This window comes from Rhamphochromis sp. 'chilingali' (genome assembly GCF_963969265.1).
Source record: "Rhamphochromis sp. 'chilingali' genome assembly, chromosome: 19".
In the NCBI taxonomy this organism is placed as follows: domain Eukaryota; kingdom Metazoa; phylum Chordata; class Actinopteri; order Cichliformes; family Cichlidae; genus Rhamphochromis; species Rhamphochromis sp. 'chilingali'.
This window is the reverse complement of record NC_137946.1, coordinates 19,913,572-19,930,655: the sequence shown is the minus strand read 5'-3', so window position 1 is coordinate 19,930,655 and position 17,084 is coordinate 19,913,572. Positions and strand designations below refer to the sequence as shown.

General features: G+C 40.1%; 2 protein-coding genes across 2 annotated transcripts; one reads left to right on the top strand and one right to left on the bottom strand.

The window, feature by feature from the left end:
* Positions 1-437: 437 nt before the first annotated feature.
* On the bottom strand, positions 438-12,995 carry aifm5 (apoptosis inducing factor mitochondria associated 5). Its single transcript, XM_080867220.1, has 19 exons — positions 12,680-12,995; positions 12,499-12,589; positions 10,974-11,083; positions 10,638-10,747; positions 10,511-10,555; positions 9,615-9,696; positions 9,236-9,348; positions 9,063-9,149; positions 8,801-8,892; positions 8,195-8,325; positions 6,298-6,413; positions 6,132-6,203; positions 5,291-5,354; positions 4,942-5,018; positions 4,713-4,830; positions 4,166-4,264; positions 3,876-3,951; positions 3,672-3,776; positions 438-2,236 (listed from the first exon to the last, which is right to left on the bottom strand). Exons 1-19 carry the CDS (start codon positions 12,693-12,695, stop codon positions 2,203-2,205), a joined length of 1,638 nt encoding a protein of 545 aa, XP_080723346.1. The 5' UTR covers positions 12,696-12,995; the 3' UTR covers positions 438-2,202.
* Positions 12,996-13,672: 677 nt separating this feature from the next.
* On the top strand, positions 13,673-17,035 carry LOC308387175 (TLC domain-containing protein 2-like; the record flags this gene model as incomplete). The annotated part of the gene is made up of 5 exons (XM_080867065.1): positions 13,673-13,851; positions 13,945-14,006; positions 14,134-14,246; positions 15,897-16,102; positions 16,616-17,035. 5 exons carry the CDS (start codon positions 13,673-13,675, stop codon positions 16,812-16,814), a joined length of 759 nt encoding a protein of 252 aa, XP_080723191.1. The 3' UTR covers positions 16,815-17,035.
* Positions 17,036-17,084: the final 49 nt, after the last annotated feature.

The window sequence follows — 17,084 nt, the reverse complement described above, 5'->3', positions numbered from 1 at the left end:
GGTAACCCTATAATGTATTTACCACCCTATCATATGTCAATCCTCTAATGAAAGGATGTCAAACTGATTTTGCATGTTGCATCACATACAAACCAATTTGGCCATAAGTGGGCCAGACACTCCCCTTTGTGTCAATGTGAAGACGTTTAGCATACAAAAAACATACATTTCTATAGTTCTATAGTTGTCTAGTGGGCCAAATTAGAGTCTTTGCTGGTCTAATCCTGGCCTGCGGGCCTTATGTTTGACACCCTTGATCTAATGTTCTTTACTACCCTGTCATATGTGTATCATAGGTACCCTGTGCTATCACCGTTGCTAGCATAGAAGTTTATCTCGGGACATGCCCACTTTGTGTCACTAGTGGGGGGGGGGGGGGTTTCTTAAAACCTGCAATTGCTACCAAGTTTCATTGGCTTTCAAAGGTTTCTGGTCACCACATAACTCGAAATCACTTCATGTGTGGATGCAGCTTAAGGCTCTTTGTGCTATAGATCTTTTACTGTCTCTAAGATGTTTGATGAGCAAATGCAGTAACATACAACATCTTAAATGTCCTTCAAATCGCATAAAGAATTAAGTGTAATTATAGGTGTACATTTATGAAGTGGGACAGATTACTTCCTGTTTCTGTCCACTCTGTGTAGGAACACTACCACTGGTGGACAATAGATGTCAGAACAGTCCCTCTCTGAGTGAATCATATGTTCTCATGAGTCACTAAATACAACAGAGACCAAACTGATATGCCTGAGTTTTTTTTTAATTCAAAGTTGAAAACAAGACAAAAATGTTTAAATGACAAGTACTTCACTTTTATTCTTACTCTTGGCATCAAGAATCACTTTGAAATGATAACAACGCTGTTACTAACAAGAGGGCTGATGATGCTCATCAATGTGTCTTCTTCTTGTCACCTCAAGAAAACAAATCTAATAATGTTCTTATACCGAGGATATCATAGATTACTCGTTGTTACAGAGTGACTGGGTTCCTGTGAATTTACAGCATTATACTGTAAATGCATTGTACATACAGAAATGAGGTAACTTGAATATCACAGGAGTCAGTCATCTCCTGTGCAATGAAATACACCTGCTCTATCCATAATTCTCTGTAAAATTAGCCATTTTCCCCCTGCATCACCAGAGCTTGATTTTCATTGTATTTAGGTTTGCACAATTAGCCAATTTTTATTTCTCTTACATAAGATAAGAGCTTCAATTTTATTAAAATGGCAAGCAACAAGTTTCAATTCAAATGCTAATAAAAAAAACTGTTTAGCCTGCCCTTTGCAAAGAAAAAAAAACTAAATCTTTGACAGGCAACATTAGTACAGAGAGAAAAAAAAGCCATTACCACCTACTACCACCTAAAATATCACTACTGGTACTACTAACTGGATCTGGCCCTGAAAGGTCCTGGGTGAACTGAGGCATCCTGCTGAGAGCGAACAGTAAAAGCTGAGGTGTGAATTAAAGATAGCAGCAGAGCGATTGAGGCGGGGGGAGAGAGAGAAACGCAGCATTTCTGTTGTGCAGTGCTTTTGTTCGTTGTTTGCTGCAGGCCTATTGTTTGCTGTTGGTGTATTTTGTTACCATTGCCTGTTTCAGCATCTCTGTTTCAAAGAGCTGAACACTGCTGCCTCTGTTTTCCTAATCCCCCCCCCCCCAACTCACTGACCGGACCACGAACGCGGATGTAGTGGGCATTAAGGTCACTTATGTTTTTCCAGCTGCCCCATCCAAGTAAAAGTGAGCTTTAAATACTAACAGCAGAGAACATACTGAGGCATCTTAAACAGCGATGTCTCTGGACTGTTACTGAAACACTCCTGGAGACATAAATCCATGAAATAAAATAAAAAATCTGTTAAATTAATGACAAAAAAATTAGATTTAAAAAAGAAGACCTATAAGCTGCATCTTTTTGAGGTATCTGTTGTTGACATTTGGACTCCCCCTCACATGAGCACTGAATGCATGGTATGCACTTCCACACAGCCCGTATTAGATGCTGAGCTGTTACTGCAGCTTTCACTGTGTTTGGTGCTCCTTCCCTCCGCAAGTGAAGTTTGTCTCTTCCGACTGAAAAGTTTCAATCCACATTTCCAAACTCCCCCTGGTCCTTTTTGTGAGCCGTGCTGAAGAAGAGACATACGGAGGAACGAACATTGGACAGACGAGTGTAAGGAGCTGAATATCAGGACAGCTGCAGCCAGCTCAGGTCGTCTGATCTGTCAGAGAGAGAAAAAATATTTCAAAAAATGCTTTTATGTAGATTTCCACTTATCTTGTGTAATTCTGCCTCCATTCACCAGCACGGTGAATTTTAAATCAATCACCATGCGATGTGCTGACTTTCAGCTTTAATTCAAGATGTTTAACAAAAGTATTGCAATAGATACATCCATTTTTAAAACCTTTTTTATACAAAGCTCCCTTTTTTTCAGAAAGTTAATTGGACAGATGACTGTCAGGTGCTTATATGACCTTGAAGGTCTGTTCTCTTGCTATTCATTCAGAAATTAAGCAGAAACAACGTCTTCCTGGAAGTCCCAATATGAGGTCCAGAGAGATACCAAAGCAAGTGAGCGAGTGAGTCATCATTAGATTGAAAAACCAAAAAAAATTAGGAGTGGCTGAATGACCATTCTAGCTCATTCTTAAAACTGTAAGTGCAGGATGATGGAGGCTATGTAAAGCAACTTCACAACATTCAGCATTTAAAAGTCAAGAATACTCTTCAGGAGGTATCATTGTTATGGTCAACAATCAAGAGATGCCTTCACGAATGGAAACACAGCGCGTTTGCAACAAGCAGGTCAGATCAGACTTTACCAGAAAACATGCAAAGAGAAGATGCAGCTCTAATATAATGTTTGGACAGATGAAACCAAGATTAACTTGAAACATGGTGACAGCGTTAGGGCATGGGCATGTATGGCTGCCAGATCATCTGTTTATTGATGATGTGACTGCTGCTAGAAGTAGCAGGGTCTCAGGAAACATTTTTTCTGAGTGTTAAACAGGATATGCTGTATTTTGAAATTAAGATGCTCCTAGCTAACAAGTGTGTTCCATATTTCTTAGTCAGAAATGCACCTCATTCATCATGTTTGGTTTCAAAACAAGATGATATCATGGGCAAAAAAGACACTGACCTATGCAGGGACGTCTCTAATGATGCCATGAAAAACTGTTTTCAAATTTTAGTGATCTGAGATTTTTACAAAGCCTATGAAAAGTTTGATTGAGCCCATGTGAGAAGCATTCATGTTCTACCCAGATCCCAGGCATCACCAGAGACAAAAGTATTTGTTTAGTTAGAACTTGTCTGAATCTCTTTTGAATGCTACGTGTAATAAAGGCCAGCTTGAAACAAGGCAATGGCTTGATTATCCGAACAATGTCTGGACATCATGTCTCAAAACAGCTTTGAAGTCATGTTCCTGACCACCTGTGGTGTCTAACTTAAACAATGAAACTCTGTTAGATCTTTTTTTGGACTCCACCAACCTCTAGGTAAGAAACATGGCTCATTTTTCACAAAAATAAATCTCTCTACATTGTCTCTCTGGAGTCATATTGTTCAGATTCAGTTTGACTAAAATAATCAGAAGATGGGAACATAGAAACAAAGTGTAAAACAAACTGAACGATTTTACATACTGGGCCTCGTCTTTTGTGATGACTTTTCCTGTTGCGAGTCTCTCAGCTACTGCCGACACTGCTGGATCAAAGTTCAGGCCAGCTGCTGCTATGACCTCCTCATCCCTACAGGGAAAAAAACATTCCAAACATACACATCTGGGTATTTATTTAATGGTTACATTTTTTCTATCACAGTTGAATACAGTTTTAACAACAACTTACTTAATGTACAATGCGAGGAACTTCCTGTCCTCAAACTGTCCTTTTATCATGAGCTCAGTGTATCCCTCCCCATAGCCTGCACACAGCCAAAGCAAACATTCAACAATGGCATGCAGAAACATATGAAATCTATCACAGAGGGTTTATCTACAGTGTTTTCAGGCAGTAAAATAAACAGTTTGGATGGCAAAGACTGAAAAGAAAGATGTAATAACTTCACATGAATAATGATAATAAGACACCTGATTTTTTGTGTGCCAGTAAATATTTACGTGTGTGTGTATACCCACCTGTGTATCGGATGGTCTTACCCACAAGGACAGTCCAGTAGAAAGGGACTGAGTTCAGTTCAGTTGTTTTGTTTAGCATGTTCAGAGCTACTATTCTCCCTTAACACACACACAAAAAAGTTTAACATGTAAATGACATATATGGGATTTTACCCTGTAACACCCAGTGTATCATATTTTATACATGAGTTTTTGAGACCATGAATCAATAGCACCATAAATTTTTAAGCAATAGCAAAAATTATACAAATTAAAATGTATATATGCAAATTGATATTTAATTTGTTATTGTTTGTATTCATCAGAATGCTTAGTAAACACTCCAGCCTGAAGGAGAGAGCAAAGGTAAGGTTGACAGTGTTGATGTCAGTTTTGGAGCTTTAAGTAATATAAATTGACCCAGAATTCTCGTGAATTTAGTCCCGCTTCCCATAGATGACATTTTAACAGCTTTTGTGCTTCCCATGGTAAATGTCAAACATTGATTTTGTGCATCAAAGTCTCTTTGTGAAACTTTCCAGTTAAGTCTATATGTTTCCTGCTTCACCCTGTGCTTGTGCCATCTGCCAGTGTCCAATGTTAACCATCCTGTTTTTAGCAATGGCCAGTGGGAACATGGCCAGATCACCACCACAGAAGACATCGGGGACATTGGTGTGCATGTACTGCAGGAGGGATACACACAGAGAACTGATGATCAATGTTCCAAAGCACAAGTTTGGGGAAAAAGTACAAGTCAGGCTTATGTGCTGTAGATAATCGGGTGAACCGCTGACCTTGTCGACCTTTACAAAGTTTTTTGAGGTCATCTGTATTTTACTGTCCTTTAGGTACTCTGAGTTCGGCATGGTGCCTAATGGAGGAAAAATAGGGGCAGTTAATCAGGTCATTTCACTCAGTTATTTGTATACAATTTCAACAAGTCATTTAACATTAACATCAGACATATTTACAATATGCTGGCAACAGTAATTTAAGTGAATATATACATATATTCCTTCGGGATTAATAAAGTATTCTGATTCTGATTCTGATTCTGATTCTGATTCTGATTATAAAAGCTTTCAAGAATTCTGTGTTGCTTAATAAAAGACTCATAAAAGACTCTGATATGTTTCCACTTACCAATACCTACAATCAAAACTTCAGCTGGGATAACTTTTCCACTTTTCAGCACAACCTCCTTCACCTTGAGGAATAAAACAGAATGTGACAGGAAGAACTCAGTGTTAGTATTTTTTTTTCATTACTGAAGATAAAACTGCTGATATTCTTATCTAAAACTAGGCGTCACAATCCTGGGCCATTTGACCCAGCCTTTTGAGTCTTAATATATTTTGATGTTTATGGTTTATGTTTAAGTTCATTAGCTTATCTAAGTTCATTTCTTTTTTGCCTATGATGCCCTGTTATAGTTCATTGTTTATTAGATTTCCCTTGTGTCTTCATGCCTCTGTTTAAGTTTCCGTCGCTCTTCATGCGTTTCATGTCTGCATCTCATTATGTTTCTCGTTTTATTTTGAAGAGGTTTGGTGTCCCGTGTTCGTTGTGTTTAGTTTCACTTCCCCTGTGGCATCAATATGTTTATTCTAATCAGCTGTCACCCATGTGTTTCCACTTCCCCTGATCACCTCCAGTGTGCATTTTGTGTGTTTTCATTGATTCCTTGTCAGGTCATCTGTTGAGTTCTCGTCATGCCTCCATGTTTCCAGGTTTTTGTCATGTTCAAGGTTTTGTTCTTTGTCAGTTGTGTTTAGCATTTAGTTTTTCCCAGTTTAGTTCTAGTTTCGCCTCAGTGTGCATCTGCCTTTTGTTTTGTACCTTTTCCCAACCTCAAATAAACGGCTCGCCTTTTGTTATATTATAGTTTTGTTCCAAGTGTCTGCATTTGGGTCCTCTTTCTCCATCCACATGTTCTGCCAGTGCAAATCGTGACACTGGAATGAAGTTTATCTCCTCACTTTACCTTGCCATTCACACCTCGGATCTCTGTCACGCTATCATTCATGTAGAATTTCACATTTCTCTCAATCAGCATCTACAGAAACAAGAGTGAACAACAAACAGGTAAGCTGGAGATGAACTACTGTCAGGGAATAACACGTACATCTCAATCTCTTCATCTTTCTTACCGTCATGGTGAGTTTGCCGATTTCAGGACCTAATGTATTTTGGTACGGCATTTCACTGCTGCCTATCACTGTGATACTGGAGGCTTTGTCTGTCAAGTAAGATGCCACCTCCATGCCTGAAAGCAACATGTAATTGTAGGTGCTGGAGCGAATATCAGTGTGAATAATATATTTTACTTAATATTTGACATATGATGCGAACAAAAAGACAAAGAAAAAAAGAGAAAAATAAAGCTAAAAGATGTTGATGCTGTAAACTAAATTTTTTATTTTCCTCTCTTTTGTAGGCTTTTGGGTCTATATAAAAATAGGGAAGAAAGGAAAAAAGGAAGTTTTCACAGTTAAAGCATATAATTCCACTAGCTTTGTTTTCTACACAAATCCAGGCAATACAAATGTGCACATAGTAACTATAGTAGAGCTGGGCGATATGAGATTTTTTCATATCACGATATGTTTTTTTCATTTCAGGCGATAACGATATATATCACGATATAAGCCAAATAACTATATTTGTAAGATTTAAATGTGCCGTTGCTCACAAGTAAAATGTGAAATAATCAGCAGCTTGTTTTTATTTAAATATTTATTTCCCATAATAAGTTCAACAGGGTAGATGTACTTAAGGAACATGAGACTTTTTCAGATAAATAAAGGCAAATATTGCAAACTACACAAAAGGCAGCCGCTAAAGCGTTTAAGTTCCAAAATAGAACAAACGAAACAGACGACTAAATTGTCAATTCCACTTAGAAACAAAATATTAATTCTAAAAATAAATCTTAGTTTGTTTTACAGAAGAACAGACAAAACTGACTAACTTTTGTCAATATCAAATAAACTGAGAACTAAAAGGAAATTCTCAATCTCTCCTTGTTGTATAGCTGAGCTTTTCAAACAGTTTTAACAGTTACTTTAGTCTGACAAAAGCCGAATGACGAATTAGAGCTTCCAGTCAGAGATTGTATTTCCAGACTTGCTTTCGGCACAATTAACAGTGCGCGCTACTCTGTTTTTTGTCAGACTTGAAATAGCCGAAATACCGTCACACTACGGAACTTCTATGGCTCTTCCGTACAACAATCTCTCCGGTGTTCTGACAAAACGTCCTACTTTGGCAAAACGTCCTACCGTAAGTAGTTTATGCACATTTCTGCTGTCATAGTAATTCCAGCACAAATGTAAGTAGGTATGACAGTTTGCCACTTAACTTTGCCTATCAGAGTATGCTTGTAGCTCACATTCATAAAGCCAGGATGGTTTGCCACTTCATTTTACCCATTAAAGTATGCTTGTAGGTCACATTCAGAAAGGTAGCATGGTTTGACACGTATTTATACCCGTCAGAGTATGTTTCTAGCTCTTATTAACAAAGGTAAGATGATTTGCCACTGAATTCTAGCTGTAAAATTATGCTTCTAGCTTATATTCACAAAGGTAGGACGCCACTGAATTTCGTGTTGTGCGCATGCGTAGAAACAACAGGTAGGATGGTTTGTCAGGTAGGATGGATTCCCAGAACACCTGCATTGGAACCATCATCTGTTTTCTCTTCGGTAACCTTCGGTCACGCTCTCGGTTGATTTTTCTCTAGTCAGCACACTCATTTCCTCCATTACCCGGGCGGCACGGCAGCTGGCTGCTTTCCAAAACAAATACACATGTGCGGCTTGGCACTTGTGCTGTACGTAACAAGTCACGTGACGTGACGCTGCGGCTGTGATTGGTTCGGCTCTGCGCTAGTTAATTTGGATTGGCTGTTCCTCTTTTTTTTTTTAAGAGGACAAGAGAGATGAGGCCTATCACAATAGTTTAACTTTTCTATCGAGAAAAAGTTATTTCGCAATACATATAGTTATCGTTCTATCGCCCAGCTCTAAACCATAGTAATCAGTACCAACAAATGAGGTTCCCACGAGGACAACATCGGAGCCCGTACAGGCTGCGTGGATTTGCCGGGCGTCCTCTGGCGTCTCCAACATCTTGATATTCCCCAAGTTCATGCCAGGAACATCCAGACCCTTTGCTCTAAAGGACAGGGATCAGAAGCAACTCACTCTGTTGTAAAGTAAAGTGGATGCTCCATGATCCTTTCACAGATTTTTTGAAACGACTAATTATATCTCAAAGCGGTAAATTTTCTCGTTTTAAACTTTTGATGTGTTTTCTATCTTCTACTGTGGGTTTATGAGATTTGCCGACCTCTGCATGCTGTTTTAGGTACCTTTTATGCAGCAACCCAGCTTTTTCAGAAAAGGTGGTGTTACTCTGAGACTCAGCTTAATAAAGTCTCCTTAGTTTTATCGTAAAAGTGAATTATAATATTTTTCTTATTTAAACTTTTCCATCAAATGTGCAGACTTAAAAATATATAATAAAACTGAGAGGACACTAACAATAATATTTTAGTTGGGGAATAATTGATGCCTGCCTGAGGCCAGAGAAGGTGTTTGTGCTGGAGCCAAGTATGTGTTTGTACACATATTTGTGAGGTTGTCTGTACCTGCAGCCAGTTGAAATGAGGAGTTGGTCGTAGCTCTGGACTGAACCATCATCAAATGTGACCGTCTTCTTGTCTGTGTCCACGGAAAGCGCCTGCAAACACATCAGCAACCAGTTTCAAAGCATGACTCAATCACATAGATAGCAAGTCATTCCCACATGTGTTGCTGTCCGGATGAAGATTTACCTCAAGGTCACAATGTCTATGAGATAAAACACAGATGCAAGCACATGCAGGATGTTGTCATACAGGAAGTACTCACTTCTTTCCTGAGCCACACCTCTATGTCATACTGATGGAAAAACTCCATCCTCCTCATCAGGATGCTGTCGCTCTCCACGTTCATCACCTGTGAAATCAGCGAAACTCCAGTGAAGTGAAGAAAATTCATAGAGACTTTCATGTGTTTGTGTCGAGTTATTCGCTGTGCTGAACCTTGCTCAGACGTGTTTTGTCGTAAGGTAGGAGGTCTTCTCTGGTCACCATGATGATCCTGCCACCAAAGTTTTCCTGCCGCAGCGTCTCAGCACAACTGAGTGAAGCGGCTCCTACACTTACACAAAACAACACACACACACACGCAAAGGAAGCAAATCAGAGGCAACGCAGTCTAATACCTGCACGTATCCATGTACAGCATACATGTACTTTTTTTGCAGGATCAGAGAAGCGGCTCATTTTCCTGACACATTTACTCAAATCCCAAGGCAAAATTGTTACATTTACTTATTTGTTGAGAGGACATGGTGGAAGATGCCAGTTAAGTGCCCTATTGAAGCCACACAACCACACACACATATTGGTCCACACTCACCTCCTCCCAGCAGCAGAACAGTGTGAGTAACTCCTGGGACTGCAGTGCCCATACGCTTTATCCTTTTCTCCTGCCTGAGAGTCTGAATCATGGATCAAACACGTGGTCAGGTCATCAGTAGGTACCAACAGTGATATTTACAAACAGAAAATTATTTCAGTTGCCTAAAAATACACTCACGGTTGCTTTCTTAGGTTCAAATCAAATCAGCCAGTCACATGAGACAGCCCTTCAGTGCATTTGTTCACTGCAACTTTCAGCTACAAACCAGTTTACAAAAATGTGAATCAAAATAAAGCATAAGAGTTTGTGTCAGTGATGAACTAAAAAGATAAAACTTGATATTTTAATGATTTTTAAGGGGAAAATGTGCTCAGTATGAATTTATTGACACGTCACACTTAAGAAAAGCAGGGAAATTCCACTCTGTAGCATCCTATTTTTTTAAAAACAACAAAATGATAAGTGTTTGGGGCCCAACTGTTTTCGTTTTTAAAGCAATATGCTCCCCATTTTTGATTAATCTGTGTTTTCAACTGCAAAGGTCCTCTTTTGTTAAGTTTTGTAATGTGCTAACTGTTTCAGTGGGTCACAGATTTGGGTTGCAGAAGTACCAGGAGTCTGCTATGTTGAAGTCAGGTCATCAACTGGTGTTTATCGCCTCCACCATAAAAATCCAGGTTCTCCCTCCAACAGTTACTCCCTGGCAATAATTTCAGCCTCTCTTTCCTGTAGCTGGGTTTTAACTAGTGTTCATGAATGCAGCGGGGAGCTGTGTTCAGTGACAAAGGTTTTCAGAATTAGTTGTGTATGGTCTTCTTTCCTCGCTGAAGAGATCGATACCAGGAGATTAAAATGGCCTCATATTACTAAAACAGAAAAGGTAACCTACTTACCTTTTTATTTATGGACACATACACTTTGCTGTTTTGAATATGGACCTTCAAAAGAGAAAATAAAAACATTTAAACAACAGCAAATGTGCTCATAAGCTTTGTATCAATCTGTCTCTCCGGTTCATACTTTGTGGCAAGGTAGACAGTCGATGCCGGGGTATTCCTCGAGATCGCCTGTGTGGACATTGAAACAGGAGCCGTGCCACGGGCAGCGCACTCTGTTCCCCGAAATAAAACCTGAACACACAAAGATGCGCACAAGAAAAATACAAGATGAAGACAAATTATTAAAACATAAGAAACACATATGAAGCTCAGACCAGTCTGATACCTTACAGTGTGCACAGACAAGATAAATTTCCTTAAATGACACTTTTCTGCCCACACAAGCACCCAGACTTGACTCAAGACTGAAATACATCTATGTCACAGAAATTCCTCTTCAGACTTCCTGTCTTCATACCTTTGCTAAGTGGAGCGCCGTAGTGTGTACACTGGTTCCCAATGGCGCTGTATTTACCCCCACTGCGCGTCAGCAGCACACCGTGATGTCCGACTTCAACTTCCATCATCCTGAGATAACAGACACACACACACACACACACACACACACACACAGAGAGAGAGAGAGGTTTTTAATTTTTTAGAATAAGATAAATTTCATTGTTTGTACATCTAAGCTTGTTTAACACTTCAACTTGGTCTTTTCCTCCAGCCGTGGAAGCGTCGTGTCTGCAGGGATGGCTTTATCTGGACTGAAAAAAATATTTTTTTAAGTAAAATGCACCTGAAATGTATAAAATCAAAGGTTTATGTATTAAAATAATTCATCATTAATGGGTATAAACTGAATGCACACCTATCAAGTAAGTTAGTTGACCAGATTAGATTAAATGTAATGTTTTAGATTGAATTTATACAACAAAATTATGCACAAAAATTTACATGTAATCAAATTACATAAAGTTACCATTTTGGGCATAAATATTTTTTGAATACTTTGGGCTTTTTTATTTTTAAAAAAAAGTGCCCGATGAAAACTGTAGTCTGTGGGCCATCAACCTTTTGCTGATTCTGAAGTGTGGTGTGCCAGAAAAAGTCTGAAAACCAGAGCTTCAGTTCAGCCAGAGACAAGGTGGTCGTGTTATCCTCCTTATAAACTGTACTCACTTTGTTGATGCCTTACCCCTCCCCTGTTCCCGCAGAGGCTGTATTTTTTGATAAAACTGCAACCTTGGGGAGTTTTTGACGGGGTACAATCAATGACAAGGCCTCCTGGTAGTATTTTCACTAAAACTGTTGTAGTATTGTTGGGTTTTAGACAGGTTCAATAGCCCCAGTGTCTCTGGCTCGTGTTTATGAGGCTGGTATTCACTGTCTGATCTACAGTTTTGACCAGATGGCACAGACATATATTCACTCCGGAGCTTTCATCTACTGGGACCCCCACTGTCATTTAGACCCCACAGAGTGTCTAAATAATCTAAATAAAGGGGGTTTTGTGGTCAAATGCGTTTTACACTGTGAGGTACATACAGCTCAGCCCCAAGGAAAATTCCCCTTTCTGTCAAAGAAAAGAAGGTTATGAGATGTCTTAATTTAAGAAAAAGAGAGGCCAAGAAATGTTGCTTTAGCAAAGAAAGAAATCTCTGAGCAAGACTCTTTGAGCTTAAATTGTAAGAAATAAATGTGGAAAATAACAAAAAAAAAGTCTAATTTCTCAGACTGACCAGTAATAATAGAAAAAAGGGTTTATTCACAGAAATTAACCATTTTTGTGAGGACAAAAAACAACAACAAAAACGAAATAGATTGGACTCTTTGCCGGGCCGTTTCTGGTCCCTGTCCCTTTTGTTTGACATCCCTGCTATAAATCATTCAAGTGTTTTAGATGTCACACTGAGACCAGTTTAAAATTTATAGCAATAACTGTTTATGTGGTTAAAACACAAAGGCATATGTTTGCAGGTTCCCCATCCCCTCCTTACTGTCCATCCTGCAGGTCTGACTCCAGACAAACCACCTCTGTCAGCTCCTCTGATGGGTTCTCTGAATCAGAGTCCGTGAGCTCTCCGCGGGCTGCCCAAACACATTATAAATAAATAAATGAGTCATCAAATGAATGATCATCAGTTTACTTTCAGACACCACTCTGCTGAGGCTACTCACACGGCTTGGTCGACATCTCTGTGATTCAGCTGTAAGAGCTCGCAGACACCAAGGCGAACCCCAGGGACATTAAAGGTTATTCAGACGCTCAGGTGGAAACAATTTGAGTCCTGCGTCACTTTGCTTTCCTCTCAGCAGATGAACAATGGGAGTCCATTTCCAAGGGAACCAGTCCATCCCCAACCTGCATCCCAGTTGGTCCAGTGAAAAGTAGATGATTTGGCTCTAATCACCCTGGAAAGTGTCTTCGGTGAGGCAGTGAGCGGAGAGTTTGGGCACTGTGGCGGCTCATGTTCAGCCGCCGTATTGTCGCAGAGAAAGGAGACCCTGCTCTTTTGTTTTTTTACAACGGCAGCACAGAGAAAGGCTGACGAGGCTGAACGCTGAATGGAGGGGCGACAAAGCAACACTTACTCAACCACAGGTGGTTATAATTCACTCTAAAGCAGAAACACTGAAGTCAGGCACTGTGGTCACATTCACACATGAGGCTGCATGTCTATCAGATTTTCGCCCATATGTGCCACAAGGAATTTCATTAAGAACATCCGGTGCAAACATCAAGTTTGCCATCAACTCGGCTTTCACAAAACGTTTCTTTTTTTAACATTGTTGAGATCACAGTTGTTGGAAAACTTGGCGTGTGTGTACATATGTGTGTGGGGCTAGTAGAGCTGCTGAACTGTTCAGCAGACCTAACAGTACTGCTGAAAAGATGTCATAAAGATGAAGCGAAAGTGAGTTATGAAAGCCAGGGTTGTTGTCCTTGAGAGGCAATCGTACCATTATGTGTCCACGGCCCTTTACTATCAGCTATGAGTTTATCACTTGGTGTGCGTGATGTGCGTTAGAGGGCAGAGACTAGAAACAATATATGATATATAACAGTGACCTCACAGTGACACAAGCGTCTCATGCTCTCTTTTCATGAAGCGTGTTTCCACTGATGTATGCACTGGACATGCGTGAGGTGAACTCCGCTCAACTATTGTTATGGATTTGAAATCAACACTTCTTCTCACTGGAGGCTCTGCCGGCTCTTTCAAACTGCTCAATGCAGTCATCAGAGTCCTGCCAACACCGCAGCCGGCACAGAGGAAAGCCTGGAAATGGAGGAATGTCAGCACGTCGTTAGCTCACAGCTGCCTGACAGGAGCGGGGGCTGTTTTATGGTTCGTAGAGGCGCGCAGCAGTCAGGGTAGTGTGGACGTTTGTTTTCTACTCGTGTGATATTCACTCTTCCTGTGGGCTCTCTCGCCCTGCAGCTTTTACCGTCACCCTCAGATGATGGAGGACCTGATCTCCTTTTGCTCCCTGCACTCCCACAGTCTTTATCCACAGGTGATGCCCACACAAACACACGCACACACACACACATGCAAATGTGTATACATTGAATTTCAAAAAATAACTTGATAGCAGTTTAATACTTTAGCATTGTTTAAATACATTAGCCTGCACGCATATTTCTACCTCTCCTCCAGGGTATTTTATCCACGACTTCCTAGACATGGCCTTGAACCAGCCCTTCAAACAGTCCTGGGAGCTACTCCTCCACCACTCTTTGGTAATGACCTTTGTGGGTCTAATGCTTGGGTGTGTTTTTGCTAACACAGTGTGAAAACATGAACCAACATACACTTTTTGTAACGGGAACACATCAGTTTATTTTACACAAAAACAGGGAATAATAATCCATCTATCTCAGTTAATAAGATACTTAAGATACTTCTCTCTTGTCCTTACAAATGTAAGTGAAAATTATGACCTCATAAGAGATCATAATGAGCTGCTTTTTGTTTTGTTTTTTACATTTTTGAATATGGAGGTAGAGTGATGCAGCTATTCACAGGATAGGATTTGATAGGATTTTTTGGACAAGACCCTGCGGAGTTGAGATGCTGGTGGGGGTGAAGATGAAACCTGAGTTCAGTGAAGTGAAGATGAGAGATGAGTCTGAAAAGAGATCACAGATTTAAACAACGCAGAGTGGAGGCTGATCGCCTCAAAGAAGCCAGGCAAGAAGAAAGTAGTAATGAAGAATATAACGATGTCAGTATTGAGATTGACAGCAGGGGAAAGTGGCAGTAATGAAATGAACAGACTAGCAGCCGAAGAGCCAGGAAAGCAGGCAGATGAGTGATTGCAGATCTTCCTTATTGAACTTTCACATAAGCTTAATTTCTGTCATCCATTTAAAATACGGGATCTGAGTACTGTTTCATCTCCTGAGTGTGTAATCTAAGAACACAAGCACAAAGTTGAGTCAGTCTGGTGATAGCACTCATCCCATATCCGGGTGATAACGACGAGGTCAGTGAGCGAAACCTCAGTCGTGCTGCTCTATGCTGTGATTTTACTGTCAGCGCAAACAGCAGACCTGCTTTCAGGCAGCACATGTTGTGTCATGGTGCGTTTGCTCCTGACTGTGCTGCTAAGTATCTCTATGCAGGTTCTACTTTATCCAAAGACACAACGAGTTATTTATTTTTACGTGGCGAACAGTTAATCCTGCACAAGCCTTTCTGATCAAAGTTCAAGGTTCAAGTTTTATATGTTTGCGTCCAGTTTTCTCAGAGTGGGTCACCACATTCCTGAGGTTACCCAACAGTATATTCTCCTTCATCAAGTTTGGCTTGTTTTTAATTTATCCAGATACTTAATTCATTAAATTCATGCAAAAAAAAAAATCTCACAGAATGTTTAGTTACATAACTCTTTTACCAAACTTTATTTACAGCGATTTATTAACATTTTAAACTCTCTTCTGTTGTCATTCTGTTATTTCCTGCGGTATTATTTTCAATAGTGGGAGGGCAGCAGCGTCGCCTCTCAGCACGCATCAATAACAGCCAATATAAAACTGATAATTATGAGATCAATCAGCAGAGCCATCAGCTGGTGTGTGCTGGCACAGATCAGCTGATCTCAGGGGATGTGTGGAGCTTGACAACCTGAAATTCATCCTCCAAATACTAATGATGGTGTGTAAAAATTCATTCATAAAAATTCATAATTATTAAAGGCTATAAAGCCTTTAATAATCATGGTCCAGCAGGTTTCTATATATCACTTACTGACATTCATTTCTGGGTGGTCTGAAATTAGCTAATTCACATTTTCCATGATTAAAACTTGTGATTTTTGCATGATTAACGTGTAAATAAAGTGTTGTATTGCTGTCTCTTTGCATGTGCTGTTTTAACATTTCTCTCAGGTGATCTCATGCTTCGGTTTGGCTGTGACGTCCCGCCTCTATCTGGGTTTTGCAGCGGTGTCTCTGCTGGTAGAGATCAACTCTGTTTTCCTTCATCTCAGACAGCTCCTCATCCTCTCAGGACGGAGGAACAAGCCAGGCACTGAACTCACCGCCCCTCAGCCCTCTCTCGCCTACAGCATCACCAGCTGGCTCAACGTGGGAATGTAGGTGGTTCAGGAATTCTTTTTAGCAGGAAGAAATGATCTTTTTATGCGAGGTGGGAAAAGATCATAAAGCACCTTTTTAAAAGCATTTTTAAATATGTTACATCAAATAAATGTTAATATTATGCAAACTTAGCCTGAGTAAAGCCTCGTTAATTTTTTTTAATGATGGCTTCATTTATTAAGGAGAGGAAAAAGCTAATTCCCCCGAAACCTAATAATTGGTTGTGTAACCAGAATTGTTGAGCTTAAAGTTGTGAGGCCTCCAGGAAACCATCTGCACTCTACTTTTACTTCTTTAATCTGTTTCCTGAAAGGCCTGTTTTGTGTTTATCTGCCTGAAACTGTTGTCCAATAATCACAGATGTGCCAGTTTTATCCCAGCTGCTCCCACATCAATATCTCAGATACTGTGCAAGATACTGAATCCCAAGCTTTCACTATCTGGGCCTTGCATGGTGACTTTAGTGTAGACTGGTATCTGTCAGCTTGTTTCTTCTGTTTCATCTGCAGGTTTCTGGTGTTTCGTGCCTGCACGCTGGGCTGGATGAGCCGCTGGCTGGCCCGTCACAGTGAACACATTCCTCGTTATGTCCTGATGATGGGGGCCGCCGGCCTGAGTCTCATCTCCACCATGAACGTGGCGATGTTTTATAAAATGTTTAAAGCGGATATCCTCAAAAACATGCGCAATGCCACTGAGAACCACTAGGGGGAAGCAGAGCTGTGTTACTCCTGCACAAGTGACTTGAATCCGTTTTCTACCTCATCACGTGGTTAACGCTGCACTTGCAATTCATTTTCTAAGCAAATATGTTTTGTTTACAGGCGTAACACAAAATAAAATAAAATAAAATGTGGATGCATAAGATAAAGTGTTTGGTGATACTATTTAGTCATGAAATCCCTCTCATTTCAGTTTATAACCATTTGCAAAGCATCTGTGAAAAAGAAACGTGTGAATAAAAACAGCAGATATCTG

Bases quoted from the DNA above. Each gene is read 5' to 3' on its own strand.
- aifm5 (XM_080867220.1), bottom strand. The intron at 9,697-10,510 runs GTAAGTAGGTTA...TCCATGATTCAG, and splicing joins ATGTGTCCATAAATAAAAAG to ACTCTCAGGCAGGAGAAAAG. The intron at 2,237-3,671 runs GTATGTAAAATC...TCTCTCTGACAG, and splicing joins ATCACAAAAGACGAGGCCCA to ATCAGACGACCTGAGCTGGC.